The following is a 17,835-nucleotide window of genomic DNA, read 5'->3' on the forward strand; positions in this document are numbered from 1 at the left end:
AAATGTAGCTTCACATACAGCCAACACAGTTGGCTATATTTGAAGCTGTATGTAGCTTTCACTGTGCTATTCAGCTGGGCCTAACGTTCTTAAATGAAGCGGGGCTCTTCATGGGGGACAGGTATGAGGTGAGTCATGCATAGACGGAGGAGGTGAGTATTAATCAAAAAAAGGTGAACATGGAGAATCATCTGCTGTAATCAAACAAGCAAAGAGCGGTAACTTAAAACATCTGTGGATGTTTTTTTCCACATGATTCTTCATGTCCTTTAATTTTTTTATAAACAAATTTAAGGAAAATTGCTTTGGGAACAGTATGCATTCACGCATGGGCTTGAAATGCTCCAAGAAATAAACTGATAAATGGAACCTTAAAGGTATAATGGAGGATTTTCATGAAAATTTGAAAAGACCCGCCCTCTCCACTTAAAAAAAAAAACTCTCTACCTGTTCCCAAAAGGGAATGCCTATTAAACGTGTGCAAGAGCGTGCACAAGGCGATTTCTCCATTGTACACTCTGTTTAAAAGTTGTTGTTTGCATCGCTCACACAAGCTTATATTCCAAAAGAAGGTTTGCAATTTTTCCGCTATGTCAGACTCATCACCAATAAGTGAAAATAAGGACAACCACGTAGGACAGCATTACATAAACATATCAACAGCGCACTTATTTTGATGATCCAACCAGAAAAAGAGCATCCTTCTCTATGCCTTTAAGATACCTTAATCTGCCCTGATCGGCATCCAGCTTTTGGGTAACTATATATTTAAAAAAAATTTCAGATCAGTAAAATCACTATACCTAGTGACTCTCAGGTAAAAGTAATAGTAACCTTAGATATGGGAGCTAATGCAAAGAAGAACATAATCAAATTAATTTAAAAAGGAGGGCAGGATTATTTTGTAATGTATCTGTTATGATATGGCCATATTCTATGTTTTGATACAAATATTATCAGAGTGCCCATGCCTAACAGCATGTGCTGTGCCTGTTGTGAAACCCTGGCATCAGCTGTGGGGCCAGCCTCTCTTCTCTCCTGCTCTGCTGATCATCCAGTGCGCTCCACTGATATTGCAGGTCAGCCGTGTGCTCACGCAATATGAAGCACAATTGGAAATGAGCTAACGTTAGCCCAATCAGAACAACAACAACACCTTTTGGTAAGTGATAACAGGCACTGTGATCATGACACCGCATCAAATTTCACAAGCTCCTGCAGGCACCTAAAGGAAGATGCTACATTAACTTAGGCTTCTCTATCTTGTTAGCTCTTTCAAGTCAAATTCTGGGCCTTGCTAAGTGACAGTAACACATGTAAATAATCACAGTGGGTTTTCCTAAATTCCTCTTGATGTTAGCATCAGAATTTTTAGCCTCATTTGTGATTTTTGTGCATTGTCAGCTCAGCAGCAAACGCAATGTGACAGCTGCAAATACAGACTTATTTGTGAGCAGTGAAATGAGACAACTGACACTGCTTCAAACAATTTGGTTGTAATTGTCCTGCCGTTTCAAAATTAGGCATCTAAGGAGATAAGTGTGGTGATAATGTGCAGAGTTAACAACACTAAGCGTACTTAGAATAAGTCTGAAAGAGTATTAAATGAATGTTTAATCATATAGTGGTCCTTTTAATTATTAACTATTATTTTCCGACTTTATCTATCTACTCAATGCATCATTTTACTATCTATAATCATAGATCTAGATAACAGCAGTTAAACCATTTTCAGCTGAATATTCAAACAACATACTATTAACATACTATTCACTCTCTTTAATTACAACAACGCAGAAACGATATATATCTCAAAAACCAAAAACTGTGTTGGGTTATTGAAAGGATGAATACATTATTGGGTTTGTTAAAGCAACACTGTGTGCTAAAAAGAAACAAATAATAAAAGAAAAAGAAAAGAAAAATGGATGATTGAGGTAAAACGTTGCTGCAAGTTGAGGGAAATACATTCACCTGCCAGCTTGAAGGTAGAAAAAAAAAAAAAAAGAGAAGAAAAACCGAAGTAGGAATTTCACAGTCAAATAACTTGTGACATTTTTGACTAAAGCTGTTGATGAGATAGCGCAAAGAATTACCTTGGTGTGTCAAAACTGTTTTTGTTTTCCTCTTAAGCCTAAAAACGTGCTCTGGTTCATAAAATGAATGTGGAAATTAAACTCAAGAAAGTTCTAAAGAGATTGGTGAGAGAAAATTGAGCAAATTTCAGTTGTTGCTTTTTTTTTTTTTTTTTTTTCACCTTAACATCTGGAAACCATTTTTACCAACTGTGTTTATATGAGAAAATGATTTTGAAGCCAAGACTTAATAAACTTAATCTCTGCAAAAAAAGCACAGGTTGTGACTTTTAGATGCTGGGGTTGTGGGGCTTTCTGGTTAATCTAGAGATGCCTCATCGGCAACAGTAATCGAGCGCAAACTTTAAAAGAGAGAACTGATCTGTTTACATTATTAGATAGATGCATTATTAACAAATTATTTGATTAGGATCAGAAATTCCCTAGCTAAAATATATTCATAGGACTAATCTGAACTTTATAAAATATATTTTTTCAGTCCTTAAACGTGCTAGCAACCACGTTTTTACTATGACTGTGAATATGGCTGTTTTTAGGAGAGTAACTATTTCCTGTAATGTTTTCTGATAATCAACATTCATCTTCTGCCTCAAAGGGCATTTTCTGTACTCTCTCTCTCCCATGTTAAAGAATGGCCCTTCAATAGTTTCACCAGTGATCTACTAACATACAGGGAATTTTTAAATGAGCAACTCAATGCACAAATTATGTTTTGAGGTTGACTTTCTTGCTTCAAAATGTGTTCAAACTATTTTTTTCCAACTCATCAAAGTAAATAAAGCCAAGCTGCTCTATAGCTTACAACAAAATATACAATTAGAGCACATAGCATCGAGAGCATTGAGCATCAAAGCATCTTGGCAAGCGTTTAACCCAGCGCCCAAGTTTAAGCATTTAAGTGCTTTTGACAACAAAAATGTTTTCAGAAGAAGCTGAATTTCCCCCTCCAGTCACTTAGGTGTCAGTAATACAGTTAAAGTGTTTTTTTTTGCCACACAGAAGGGAAGAGAGACTTGCAGCTAGCATGCAGATTCAAGCATGATAGCAGAAGTAAGCACTTATTCACACAAAAGTTACAGTAAAGTCCTGAAACAATTGACCCTAAATATGTGCATGTTTGTGTTTATTGCAAAGGAAAATTGTAATCACAATATTTATTGAAAATAATCACAATTTAAATTTTGGCAAAATAATTCAGCCATAATCTTTAGCATAGGGTAAATAATTAAGTGTAGAGGACACTTTAAATTAATATAGTATAATCAGGATCATCTTTCCATACTTTCCCTATAGTAACAGCATAGGTTTAAATACACCTAATCCATGTTAAGTCTTTTTTCTTTTTAAAAAAGGAAATATTTTGCTTTTAATTTCGTCTCTCCTATACATTTAACAAAGTATAAGTAAGGAGAGCTACAGAAAATTCACCACCACAGAATAATTTGGACACAGACTCAAAAAAAACAACACACTGCAAGTAAAATAATTTATCTTTTCTAAGAGCCCAAATAGGCTGATTAGTCTACTCACAACACTACTGAAAAGATGATTTTGCCTGAGTGCCGATTGAAGTTCTAAAATCTGAAAGAGGAAATCCCCTGGGGACCCAACCCAAAAAAATACTTTATAGTTACGTTGATGCTTTCTTTCCATTGTTCTTTAGACATTTAAAAGAAGGAAAACAGCTGTCAGAGGAATATATTCAAGTAAAAATTGTTTCTGCAGAATCCTAATTTTTATCAGCTGCCTGCTAAGATTTCAAACTCATCTTAAAGCAATTAAAATTAATCTATAAATGAGTGCTGTCATGAGTGCTGCGAACATTAATAAAAACTTTTAACTGAAAGAGATTATTTCATGTTAGAAACTTGTGGTGAGTACAGCATTACTAAATTACGCTGTTATAGGAGCTGAAAACAATATTGACACCATTTCAGGGGAAAAGATAGAATATTCTGTGCAGAACAGAGCCAAGATATTTTCACTTATGGGAAGCTTCATGGCTGCTGCGTATGCGCAACTGAATGAAAACGGAGCTGTTGGTCAACTGACTTTTTTTTTGTCTTTACATGGGCCTGATAATGTAGCATTAGCTGTCTTTAAGATGTTTTAGGATTTTGTAACCTTTTTATCAAACACGTACAGTATGTAGTAGTATTTCCAAAAGGGTCCACAATGACAAATGCATCGAATTGTAAATGGGCCACTTTGGCCTAAATGTTTTACTTTCTGATGAGAGAACACTAAAACATTAATGATTTTGGCCATTATAAAAGGATGCCTATTTGAGCAAATATAAGGATGGAATAAAGCCAATGTAATGCAAATTCTAAATGCTAAAAGCTGGATATGTTTACATTTTTTTTTTCAATTGTTATGACAGGGATAACAATTGCCAATATGACAGTGTCCAAAATGGCAAGGAAAACCATTTTTAAGGTAATGCTAATCACCTGTTTTACAAACTCTCTTACACTGTTGCTCTGCTACAAAGGAAAATAATTAATGGAGTATCAGATAAGAAAAAGTATATCTTCTTATATTGTAATTCACAGAGAGAAATTACAACTGGCTTATATCAGAATCACGAGGTCAGAGCATTAATAGCACATACGACTGGGAATCTGCCGCAATCCTCAGATCATGGCATCTTTAGTATACATATAAACTGAATACCATCAAGTAGTGGGAAGGCTTTGTATTTGAGTCACACTGTCTATATCAGATCTAAAAGCATCATTTCATAATAAACTTCGGTGCTGTGTGCAATGTATAAATAAATAAATAATATTGGTCTTACCAATTCGGTTGTCTAGCGCTCCAAAGTCCAACGAGTACTTGACAACATGATAGTTGTTCCACACATAGAGCAGATTGTCCCTGGGATTATAATCCACAGCTGCAATGTACTGGTATGAATTGGGAAAAGGTATGTCCAGAAAGCCATCTTTACTGAGCTCAGTGTTGTAGATATAATCAATCTTGTTTCCTGTAGCTTCATTGTCGTCATCCTCATAGACTGATTTTACCACATAGAGAATCCCACAGATCATGAAAGCATTGGATGCTGAGCGCTTGTCATAAGCTGTGTCCCAGGTCCCCTCCACTCGGAGTGTGTAGGGATTTAGTTGGCTGATGACAATCCGTCCATTGTTCTGCTCAGTGGCATAAATCACCCAAAGTCCATTCTCATCCACAGCTAGGTCAATGTCCGACTTACCCCCCCAGCGGTAGGGAGAGGTGTCATGATAGTTGGCATTTGGTATGATAGCCTCGCCACTCTTGATGCGAGTTCGCAAGTCAAATTTTACTATGTTGCGCGTGCGCTCCTTGTTGAAGAACAGCGCCCCATCATAGATCACAAAGCCAGTACCATCGACGCGATGTGGCAGCTTGTAGGTTGTTGTTGGCCTTCCAGCAATAAAGTCTTCCTTGGAGGAGTATTCAGTTAGGGTGTCCGTGCGGTAGGGGGTCCAGGGCATGTAGTATATCTTATCGGAAGCCTGGAGGGGGTCCTTGCACCAGGCTCCGGACTGGTGGTCCGATTCAAAAAGGTGCTCGCTCTGGTATACCCTGCGTAGAAGCCCTGGGCACAGGAATACTAAGGAGCCAAAAATAGAAAAAGACAATCACAGAGTTACATTGGCAGGAATTGCTTCAATTAAAGTACATCAAGGACATAAAATAACTGTAGATTGTATACCTATAAATATGCAGAATATCCAATGCCCACAAAACATGTGATACTGACATGATCTTGGGGATGATGACTAGCCTGATTACTCATTTCATTCACAGCTTAGCTCTGCCCGGTCTCTCATTACCAATCATCCAACCCACCTGCTCCAGCCTGTATTTAACCAGCCTTCTACCATTCAACAGTGCCAGAATATTCAAGCCCTTGCTGAGAGTTTTCTAGTGTATCTAAGTGTTTCTGTTTGCCTGATCCTGACCTGTTCTGCCTCTGGACCTCTGGGCCTGGCTGCTCCTGTTCTGATCTGTTTGCCTGACCTGTCCTCGGAATCCTGCTGGATTCTGCCCGTTGACCAAACCTGGATCTGCTACCTGACACCGATCTGGATTGTCTTTCAGTACTTCTGATCTCCTGGCTTTGACTCCTAAGCACGTCCTCCACACCGGCTTTGGCTTTGCCCTCTCGATTATCCTGCCTTCCTTCATCTGCTTGATTCTGATCTTCTGCCTGTCCTCAGACGTACGGGACTCTACTGTTGTGAAATCTCTGTCCAGCACCTGCCGCGTCTTGTCGGCAGCCGACCGGCTGGAACCAACCTCATCCTCTGGGCACGGACTGAACTATAAGGCCAGTTTAGAGACGCGTACGTTCATTATCCTCCTCCCCCAGACAGACGTAGTCACTAACCTGTGTTCTTTTCCTGCAGATGTTACTGCCTTAGACCACTGCAGATCAGTTTTCTTAACAAACGGTTTTGGGAAATCCGTCTGTCTCCTTCAAAAACTGGGTGTTATGTTCTCAGCTTTGACAGATAACTCCCTGACATGTCCAGCACAAGCTTTACCATATTACAACAGGATTTCATGTAATTGTTTTAATATTTTAGAACAGCTTTCAAATCCTCCTTATTGTCGATATATGCAGATCATCTAGAAATGCCTGTCTGCTTCTTTAATTAATGCTGTCCTTGTCCTGTTTTAAGTCGGTGCGGTATGTTTAAAGGTTGCCAATGTACCCTATCCTACACTTTCTTGCCTAGCTTGCTTCAAACTTCTCAACAACTTTATCACTGACCTGTCTTTTTCTGTTATTTGTTATCAGTGATGCAGATGGTTTATGTATGTTATTTTGAAAATACTGTAAAATCATGGATCATTGCATAGAATCTTACTAAAATACAAAACTGCTTAAGGTTATACATAGCTAATAATGTGAAGAAAATTTATAAATACTGCTTTGTATTTGAAATTATCTTTTTGGAAACAATGACTGTGATCTAAAAGCATAAAACAAACAAAGAGAGTACAATTTATACTGGATATTGTCACTAGTTTTCTCACTGCAGTTTTCTATTGTTTACTGTTTGCAGCAGAATGAATATTTCTAGTTCAAGTTTTTCCCTGACCCTAAAATAAATTATCAATAGTGTTTCTCAAAGTGGCAACGTGTTTGCAAAGGAGATAATAAACTTAGTGAAGGTTATATCTCCTGACTTCATGAGCACAAAGAAGTCAGAGACAGTGTTAAAACCAACAACATGCACCATTACTCGCCTACACACAAAAACAAAAATCATTTTTTTCATTCCTCCTCTACATGAAATGACTGTTGTTCGAAAACAAATGTAAAAAGGAGGCATTGAAGATTTCATTTAAATCTGTGCTTCCTTATAAGAGGGAGTCTAGAGGAAAGCATTAACAAAAAACACAGAAATCCCAAATTTTGATAAATGGCTGTGCAGCAATTATTGGCTTAGCCAGGCTCTTTGAGAAAAAGAAAATGATTCAAATGTAAATATAAATAAATAAAAATGACATCATTTCTATAATGACTGCTTTTCCATTATTTCATCTAAATGTCATTTTAAAATCTGAGGTATGATTTACAGCCCCACACACACACTAAACTAATTATAAGTGAACTGGTTTGTGCTCCAGTCTGATCAAGCAAGGCCATGGCGGTGCAGCTGAGAGTGGTCAATAGAAGGCACCATTTGCAAAAAGCCAATTTCAGTTACCTATTGATTACTGGTGGACTGAGGCAATAGCAATTTTCTCTTTTCTAAAAAGGTGACATCTGAATTCTCAGTTACAATGGCAGCAAAGTCACAGTAAATTACCCTTTAAAATGTAGATTTATAAATACAATATTCAGCACAAGAAAAATGACAAAATGAAATAATGATTGGGCCCAGAGTGTGTGTGAGTGAGCTGAGATGGCTGATTTGAGTAAAAATGGGGCAGCAGCCTGACAGAGCGCTGACAGCTTTGAGCTCATGCAAGCCACCCGCTCTGAAAGGGGGGGAGGAGACAGTAAAAACAGAGGCCTCTTTTTCTCCCTCAATGTAATCTCCCAAGATTAAACATGTTGTCTTCCTGCAGGGTGAAAAACGTGTCAAGATGCATCCTGGTGACACAGTGCCTCAACACACATCTCAGCGTTTGCATCACTAAATGCTGAGGGAGCAGTTTTGTCTGCTTGGGTGATATGAAATAAAAATAAAAAACTCAAGACATGCTAGGTTATAAGGTCAGAGACTGTATGCTTTGTTCTGACAGCACTCTGGGCTCAGTGTAGGTTGTGAAAGAAAAGAGCTTTCTAATGATATCACTGTTAAAACGAAGACTCTGAGTGTAAGATATTAAAGGAGCAAGAAATCATCATTGTTTCCAGGCACGAACACATTTATTTCTCCCTAAAATGTACTGCACAACTATTAAAGTCTGATTTCATTATCATCTTCGGCTTCAGTTCAGCTTTCATTTAACTCTCAGAAGCTTCCAGCTTCATACACTGCTGATAATGTAAGATTGCAACTGCAATAATCTATCTCCTGTATTGACGTGCGAGTCCCTGAAGGTTATAGCCATCATCACGTTAGAGGTATCTGAAATATGCTGACAGCTAATCGGACAAGCTATTGATCACGCTGTATAGCTTTCTGCTTTAATAGTATGCAGCTGATAAAGCAGAGCCAGAATTATTTTCTGTTATTACAGGGAATAAAAACATGTCAGCATTATGGAATTTCCACAGGGAACAGTTTGCAATGTTTATTTCCCATGTGTAGCTATGTCAAAACCACTGTTTCGTGTCCTGAAAATTGCAGGTATTGCAAACAAATGAGAATAATTTGGGTAAAAATAAATACTTTTCTTAAACAATTCTTAGATTCTACTTTCAAATAACCTCTTATAAGACAAGAATAATCAGGAACATGAAGGTCACTTTAGTTCTGGGCTTTTTGTGATTCACTTCAATAGTTCTTTTACTTTGATTTTTTTTTATATTGCTCTCTTTAGAATTGATAAATATCTTTTAAATAGGCAAGGACTTTCTTTTGTGTCTTAATTCACATAATTTGACTAGGGTTTAGGTTTGGTCAATAAATTCTACTTTAATCATTCTAAAATCAGCTATGAAGTGTATTTGATATGTTGTCCTGTTGAAACATCCAGTTGTGTCCAAATGTCTGTCCTGCTTCTTAACCAAGGACAGAGATTCACAATGCCAGCTCCCCATTACCATGCGATTAATGGTGCTATCTGAAGAAGTTATGAGGTTTCAAACCGAAAAGCCCAGGTATTACCTGTCAGGAATGGTGAAGGCAGCATCATGTTTCTCATGTGCAAGGGATGCACCAAATCAGGAAATGGATGTAGAAATGAAGACTGACTGTAAAAATTATTTTCAAATACAAAACTAGATGTCTGAGACAGACATAATTAGGTGCCCCTCTATTGAGGGAACCTGCTGACCAGCTACATCTCTGTCTGGTCTGGGATCTGCACCCCAATCCAGGACATTGCATTCACTGTCTTCCCCATTAGCATCGGCCAGGAGGTTCCAGAGTATTCACACGAACATCACTAGATATTTTAACACTTAATTCCCCCTGGCAATTAGGGTGTTCAACCCCAATACATCTTAAAACCCCTGTTATGTGTGTGCAATATATTTACTGCTGCTATTGCTCCTACATTTTATATTTTCTATTTATATATGTTGTCATGATCAGGGTGCTAATGACTGGCTTAATTACTATCTTTATTCACTTGTCTAACTCTGCCCAGTTTCTCATCACTGCTCATCTGATCCACCTGCTTCTGTCTCTATTTAAGGCGCTTATATCCAGTCATCAGTGCAGATACATTTTTTTTCTCCTATGCCAGTGGTGAGTGTTTTTAACATACCTTAGTGTTCCTGATTTCCTGATGTTGGCCTGTTCTGAGTCTCAACCACTGATCCTAGCTGTTCCTGCTCTGATCCATTTGTTTGACATGGCTTTGGATTCCTGGACCTCTCAGCCTGCATCTTCCTGTTCTGATCTGTTTGCCCGACCTGTCTTCGAACTCCTGCTTGCTCTTGCCTTGAATATTGCGTCCTTCTGTTCTGAATTGTGACATATGTTGCACTATATCTATATTTATATATCTAATATACCAAGAGTTTTTATCTGTTCAGTTATTGTCCGCAGCCAAGCAACCAGGTGTTTTTTTCCAATTTAAACTTTTGTTTTTTGTGCAATTACAACACAGACATTCTAAGTCTCAGTGTCCCACCAGGACGATACAGCAAAAAATAACACAAGAAAACAGTTTTGAAATAGTTAACATTAAATACATGGAAAGGTGCCCACTACCCGGATTGAAAATATCTGAACTATGCTAAACAACCGAGCCTATTCAGACATACCACTTGTTGTTGACACTTCCAATAAGCCGGTGGGTTTTTAGGCCTCTTATTCACCAAAAATTAGCATGTGTGTGTGTTTATCTGTATGTATGCATGTATGAACAAATCACTAAAAGCTAACATTAAATATCAAAAAGCAATTAAAGTCCATGTTTAACACCTTTAATGTTCTAACCACACCTTGTTTATTGATCCACATAAGCAAAAATGTATGCCAGAATATGCAACCCGTCACCAAAGCATGCAACAAAAAAAAAAAAAAAAAAAAAAAAAAAAGAGAAACTGAAATGCAGGAATAAAAACACAAAAGTTGTTGGCATTTAGTTACCTTTTTGTTCCACTTCTATTTTTAGGCATGGAGGGGGAGAGAGAGAGAGAAAGAACAGATTAATTACTGTAAGAACTGTCTTGATTTCAAAGTCTAATAAAAGAACAAGGGAAGAAGTGGGTTAGTGAGGAAAAAAACAATAAATATTTCATTATGAGATTCGAGAGAGGAAACAAAATGAAACAATACAAGAAAGCCTACTGAGAAGATGACAATGTAATGTAATTTGAGGCAACTGTGAAACTATACATTTCTTACAATATTATTTCAAGAATTCAAATAACCTTTGTGATTCAACAAAACAGGAACATTATAAAACGTTTAGAGGACATATGTAATAATTCAAGTTCTCCTCTGCAGCATGTTTTGAATAAAACCAGCGGTTGCTAACATGCATACCCACCAAAATTATTGGTACCCCTGGAAAAAATCGTGTAGAAATACTCTTATCGATATTTGTTGACCTCAAAATGACACCCTTTAGAAATTCTTCAACAGATACATGAGTCATCCTCCAGGTTTCCACAGTTAAAATTTTGTTTAACTCTGTACTTTTTACTCTATCTCTATAGATATGTTACGTTGTTTATGTGGGAAACTACTGTCTTTACCAACATGTCTCTCCATCATGAAATCCATGTTATATTGTCTTTCCCATTTTGCAGTGACAAAGAGAAGCTGACATGTCCTAATTGAAAGGAGAATTTTACGGTTCATTTTTAAAAGTTTTCTATGAAAGAAAGTGATTAAAATGAGCAAAGATTAGCATAGAGACATCAACATATAAACAAATTACGATTATTTGTGGATATTTTTTTATTAGATAAAAATGTGTTTAATCCGATGAATTAATAACGTCCACTGAAAATTAATTTTTGTCAATGTTGTGATGGTACTTCAGTCTGCGGTTAATTCTTAAGCAGAGCAGGGAGCAGGATGCACTATAAACTTTTTGGCTGTTCTGTTTCTAAACACTAAAACTTCTACTATGTTATAACATAAATAGCGCCCTTTTAGAAGTACTGCATGATGGACCAGCACTACTTCTTCGCTGTGCTCTGAGGGCAAAGATGTGATGATAGAAAAATGAATGGAATTACACCATACCTTAGTAAAATGATAGAAAAGACATTCTAGCAATAAGCACAGTAGACGGGAAAGGCTTTTTTTGAGTTATTGAGCTCCATGGAGCCAAGCTTTAACATCCTTCCAAACTTCATTTCTATTTCCACTAATTATAGATACCAAAGTAGGTACTTGTATTGGTACTAGTTGAGTTCCATCAGGACTACAGAGTTCCTACTCAAGCAAAAGATCATGTTTTATTACTTTAACACATCATTGTGTATAAAATCAGAATTCTTCCAGATATGGATGCACGTACTAAATACTCATACTAACACTTTATTCAAACACAAGCATGTAAACTACTTACTAGTATATTGAAACCTTTTTGCAGACAGAGTCAATACTATGATACCCCCAATATATCACATGCAAGAGTGCATGCTCATTCTATAACCTAATGGCTTGCTTTTTTTTGTGCCTGTATCCTCATTTTAACTCAGGAGTGCATCTGGTTCTGCATGTTTGAGTTGAATTTTGTCAATTTGAGGAACCAACCAGAGAAAGTAAACCACCAGGGATTGGCTACTTTTTAGAAAATCTAACCTCTTGAGACCTATTGCTCCATCTTGTTCCTGGCTGTGGCTGGTAATATTAGGAAAGCGCTGCTCTTTTTGTAATTTTGTAGAATGTGAAACATGTCTAGCTCAAAGAAACTCCAGATCTTGTCAGAGTCAACGGCCATATTGAATCACGCTAAGTCAGGCTCGCTAGTTCCTAAAGGATACTTGCCTCTACTAGCCTCTGTGTCAAAACAACCCAAAATTAAACAACCTACAGTTGAAAATAGACGTTCCTAATCATTTTGCCGTGAGTGTTAAACATTTCCTTTCATTTACAGCATCGTGTTCACCATTTTTTAGATGATAACAGAGATGTCTGTATACTATGAGGTCATATGTTACTCTTGAAGAGAACAATTAGCCTAAAGATGCTTCGCTAGCATTACCAGCCACAGCCAGGAAGAAAACCATACCGTCTCAAGCAATAGGATTTCCTGAAAAGTAGCCAATCACAGGCAGTTTACTTTCTCTTGCATTACATGCATTTAAATCCATTAGCATGTTTGCGCCTGTTAGTGACTAGTTATTTGCAGCTAGCAACCTGGGAGAAGAAATGTCTGAAGCAATTAATTATAGCAGTGGCGACAATAACAATACAAGTTAGGCAGCCGCATCTTCTCCAGGTAAGTAAAGATCGTGTTTAAGATGAGTTCAACATGATCAGAAAATTGGGCACCAGTAGCGCATTTGTTCAAATGTGAGAAGTACCCATCCCTATTTCGAGTTACTGCAAATCAGTAATCACACACAAGAACTCTTGCCGCTATTCTTTAAGGGTGAATTTTTGAAATCTGTCTTTTACCTTTACCATCTTCTTTTCTATGTATGGTTCTAGTTCAGCTTTGTTTCTCAAAGTTCATCTTTTTTTTAAGTCTTATTTTTTTAATTGAACCATAGATTTAGGCATATAGATACTTTCTTTATACCCAACTGATTTTATTTTTTATTTTATTATTATTTTTTTTCTTTTTGAGTTTTTAGGCTGACAGGAAAGGGGGTATGGGGTTTTTTCCACAAAATAAAGGAGATAACCAAAAAGTCAGTTCAGCAAAAAACAAAGTCACATTTTTATTTTTCCACAAGCCGAAAAGACATTATCAGATCAAATTAAATCAAAATTATATTTGGGTTTACAGACGAGATACTATGTTAGGCAGAAAACACCCTAGGGACATTTTCTTATAATTAATCAAGGTGGTGACATCATCATGCTCTGAAGAGGACTCATAAAGTCAAATCAAGGGCAATAATGAAATAGTTCCACTAAGAAGCTTTAATACAAAAACAAAATGTCTGGAGCAAAGGTTCACTTTAAAGCAGTACAACAAAATTATAACTGGAGGTTTAGTAGAAAGGTTCCAGCAAACCATGTCAAAGAAAGGCCTAGTCAAAGTTCAAAATACAAATTGAATTGGAAATCTGCAAGCACACTTAAGAAGTGCTATTTCTGTAGTTTTGAGATTTGGGTATTTTGCAAAGATGACCTAGCAAGAGACTCAGTGTAAAGATGTTCAAAGCTCCTGGAGAAGTATCCTTAAGTTTCAACTTGTATAGGTTGTAGCTTATAGAACCTATACCTATGGGGGTTTTTAACGATATATTAACAGACATGAACTAAACGGACATGATGCCATATATTTTAAAGTTTTAGTTGTGAAACATTTTGAGAACCATGCATTGATTTACTCATATGAAAGATATGCAGTAAAATGATGTGAATCAAGACAAGAATTTACAAAAGCCCCTTTAGGTTGGTCAAAGAGTTTTGTTTATCTCTATCATTTAAAGGTTTAGAGTAGGATTGAGAGAGCATTCCACCTGTGGTCCCTTTCACTTCATTAATCCAGCATCTAATAAAATGGGATTAACCTGTTACCAAAGTTTACAGGATTGCTCTCCTCTAAAGTGTGAGGTAAAGAGGTCAGCATCTAGGTGAAAGGAGGTTGAATCTTAAAAGATGAGAAAGTTATTAGATAAGATGGGGAAAAAGAGGAACAAAAAATGGGAAAAACCTCTCAAGAAGTTGTCTGTTTGTCAGATCTTAAAGCCCCTCACAATACAGCGTGACACCTCATTAACGGCGAACATTTGAGCTGTCACTGAAACACAAGTCTGCAACTAGCACAAGCAACAACTGCCCTGGGCTGCAACCGATTCGCCAAACATGGAACTGCATGTGGACCGTATGCATCAAATCAAAGCAAACAGCCTTAACGCGCCCTGATCGAAGCCTCCTCACCTCCCAGGGGCTGCCGCCACACAGGAAGGACCACAGGAGAGGCCAGTGTTTCTGATTGAGCGATCACTAACAGTGGCGAGGGGAGAGCGGAGGTAATGATCTATAAAAAAGGCATTAGCGCTGGGGATGTGAGAAGCTGGTATACGATGCAATCGCTGGGGGAGATGGTGTGAGAATGGGACTAAAGGATGTGGATGAAATCCCCAACTAGAAAACAGCGCACTCCCTGTGCTTCAGTCCAGCCAAGCAGGATTTTCCAATGACCAAACGGGGCCAAGTTGGGTTGCAGTAAGGTCAGCCGTCAGTACACCCAAAGTAATTTGTTCATGCCATGTCCACTCATGTTTCTCCTCAGAAGATATAACTGTGGCATACTACTCGGGTGTACACATTTTGCTACAGCTGGAGACGCAAGAGGAGTGGTGGAGAGAAAAAAGAGAAGAAAATGAGAGGCAGAATTGATTTATTTTAAAAGCTTTTTTACTCCACCCCACCACCTCTATTGTGACCCTAATACGATTTTGGTCACGGCTGTCACTGACTCAGTGAAAGACACTTAGCTCCCTCATCTCTTCTGTCCCCCCCAACAATATTCTTATATTTTTTGTGCTCCTTTTTAGATGCTAAAAACGCTCTAAGTAAATTCTTGCTGTTATTCAGAGGCAACTTAAAAGATATACTTAAAGCAATAAAAAGCAAAACAGTCTGAGAACTTTGTCAATAAGCTTCATGTAAAAATCAATTCCTCATATACTTTATGCATTTAATAATTTGCTTAAGCAAACACAAAACCAAGCAAGGTTATGTGTTATTGTCTTTTACTTTTGTTAATAGCACTTTGCAAGGTGCACTTTGCAATCTGTTCAGTTTAATGGGCGGGACCAAAGAGGTTGACATGTCTTTACATCTGCGCTGAGATCTTTGTAGGTCACCTGCAACACGGCCACTTGTTCCATATACAAAAAAGAAAAGACCACCTTCATTTTTGCACCGCTTATATATATTTGGGATCTTTGAAGATCAGGCCCTTAGTGTGGTCTGTCTCCTACTAAAGATCCTCCGACGCCGCAGTTGAGCACCGACCTCGTCATGTCATCGACGGCTGTATGGATTTTCATTTGAATAATTAATGCTTCCCAATTTCACACTAATGGTTGAGAGGTATCAGAATGGTATCATTAGCCTCTAATAGAGATTTATGGTAAAATGGCAGCAATACTTTCTACAGCACCCTCCCCTCACAGACACCCCAGCCCTGTGCTCTGTTTTGAAGAATAAGCTGAAGTTAACCCCCCTTCTTAACTCCATCCCATCAGCTTTTTAATTAATGACACAGATTACAGGGCTTTGAATAGCATGTGCCTAAGGATGGGGGAGGACACAGCGGGCCGCAATATCTCTTCTTCTGTGTTCCCACTCATTTTATTTCCCCCCAATCATCTCCCCTTCTCAGCACTTGTGTCTCCCAAACTATCATTACAGGTTCTATTTTTCAACAGCCCTCTTTTCTTTCCAACTATTTGTCTGCTCTCTTTGTGCTTCCTTCAGATACTTATTCAATCTCCTTTCCATAGTGTCTTCTTTCTGTCTCTGTCACTTCACTTGCGCCTCCTGCAGGGAAAGAGCCCTACCATCCTATAACCTTGACGATGCAAGTTGCTTTCTGTGTGCAAGCATGTCCTCATCCTGTCAGATTGTATGTTTGCATTTGTCTTTCTTTGAAGGACGGCTGCAGGAAGTCAATGCTTACCAAGGCTGCATAAAACCTCATCAGGACTGACCGTTAAAGAGGGCAGACGGCATGTGGAACACGCCAGCTGCTGTAACACTTATAACGTACAGTATCTGGATCACCAAAAATATGACATAGTTTTTAAAGCCGTGTCATATAAAATTTTTTCCCATTGCAATTTTTAAAATAAAGGTTTTATTTCACTTCCTTTTTTCCTTTCATAATGTGGCAAGCAGTTGCATATATTAATCTAACTCAAAACCTTTTAAATCCATATTTTACTGCTAATAGAGCTCACATACAGCTGCATATATACTGTAAATTGTGACAACTTAACCCATTCTGTGTAGCTTAACAAGTAAGGTTAAGTGGTGTTGGATAGTGTCCACAAAATGCTATTTTAAGTTTTACTGCCCAAAAAGGACAAGACTTTGACTAGGCTGTTTCAATACAGGGGCATCCTTTCATCTTAACCAGGAGGTTCCCACTCCAGTTTTTTAAAAGCTGGTGTCCTGAATGTGTTACATGTTCACACTTAAAGTCACTATATTTTTGGAGGACAGCCATGAATATTGCAATAAAAGCTACACCACAACCTGATGACATTAAAATGAACTAACTTAAATTATTTCCATCCTGCCATCAGTTCTTACCAACTTTCCTGCTTCCCTATTGTTAACATTACCATAATTAACTACAACTCTATGGATTTTTGACCTAATATGTTCCCTTTTTTCACTACTCCCCAGAACCACCAGCAGCACGCACATTATTCAAAATGGGTGGTCTGCACTGCTTTTGTACCTATCCATTGTGTATGTAATGTTTATAGATCACCTGCTACACCAGGGGGCTCATACACTTCCTCAAGATCTACTGTCCTGCCGGTTTTAGATACATTCCTGCTCCAACAAAGTTGAAACAAATTACTTAATTCTTTTCCCAGCATGCCATCAAGTGCCATTTGTTTGTTTTTTTGCACAAGCAATTTAGTCCAGGCCCAAATTGTTAAAAATGTATTATCTGACTGGAGTTAAAGAGAGCTGTTTTGCAAAAACACAGTACCCACAGGGAATGTAGAATACTCAGAACTTGTTGCATAGACTGTCTCTCTGATGGACACTTAACAGTCAGTGCACATAGACTGATTCTGTGTAACTTTGCTTCTTTTGTAAAAAATAACAAAAAACAATAGATTCTCCCTTCAGTATTTAAGTATAAAATTAATTCATCAGAGTCAAAATTTATTTTGAGTGTGGACAGTTTACTTTTGATGTAAACCTGACACACTCACAAAAAAAAAAATCACAATACAATAGCTGAGAATGCTCTGTAGAAGTGGGTATGAAGACTTTCAAAGTCA

General features: G+C 37.7%; 1 protein-coding gene across 20 annotated transcripts in view; it reads right to left on the reverse strand.

The window, feature by feature from the left end:
* Positions 1-17,835, reverse strand: part of LOC107090598 (adhesion G protein-coupled receptor L3-like) — a 324,724-nt gene that overhangs the window by 127,124 nt on the left and 179,765 nt on the right. For 9 of the 20 annotated variants that reach the window (XM_015384073.1, XM_015384066.1, XM_015384061.1 and 6 more), the window contains exons 6-7: positions 10,814-10,840; positions 4,897-5,706 (exon numbers count right to left, since the gene is read on the reverse strand). In XM_015384073.1, the coding sequence (XP_015239559.1) occupies positions 4,897-5,706; positions 10,814-10,840 (837 nt within the window). The remainder of the gene's footprint in view (positions 1-4,896; positions 5,707-10,813; positions 10,841-17,835) is intronic. The other 11 variants (XM_015384077.1, XM_015384078.1, XM_015384067.1 and 8 more) reach the window with 5 other exon arrangements.

The sequence above is a fragment of the Cyprinodon variegatus genome, unplaced genomic scaffold (genome assembly GCF_000732505.1).
Source record: "Cyprinodon variegatus isolate N-32 unplaced genomic scaffold, C_variegatus-1.0 Scaffold302, whole genome shotgun sequence".
Classification (NCBI taxonomy): domain Eukaryota; kingdom Metazoa; phylum Chordata; class Actinopteri; order Cyprinodontiformes; family Cyprinodontidae; genus Cyprinodon; species Cyprinodon variegatus.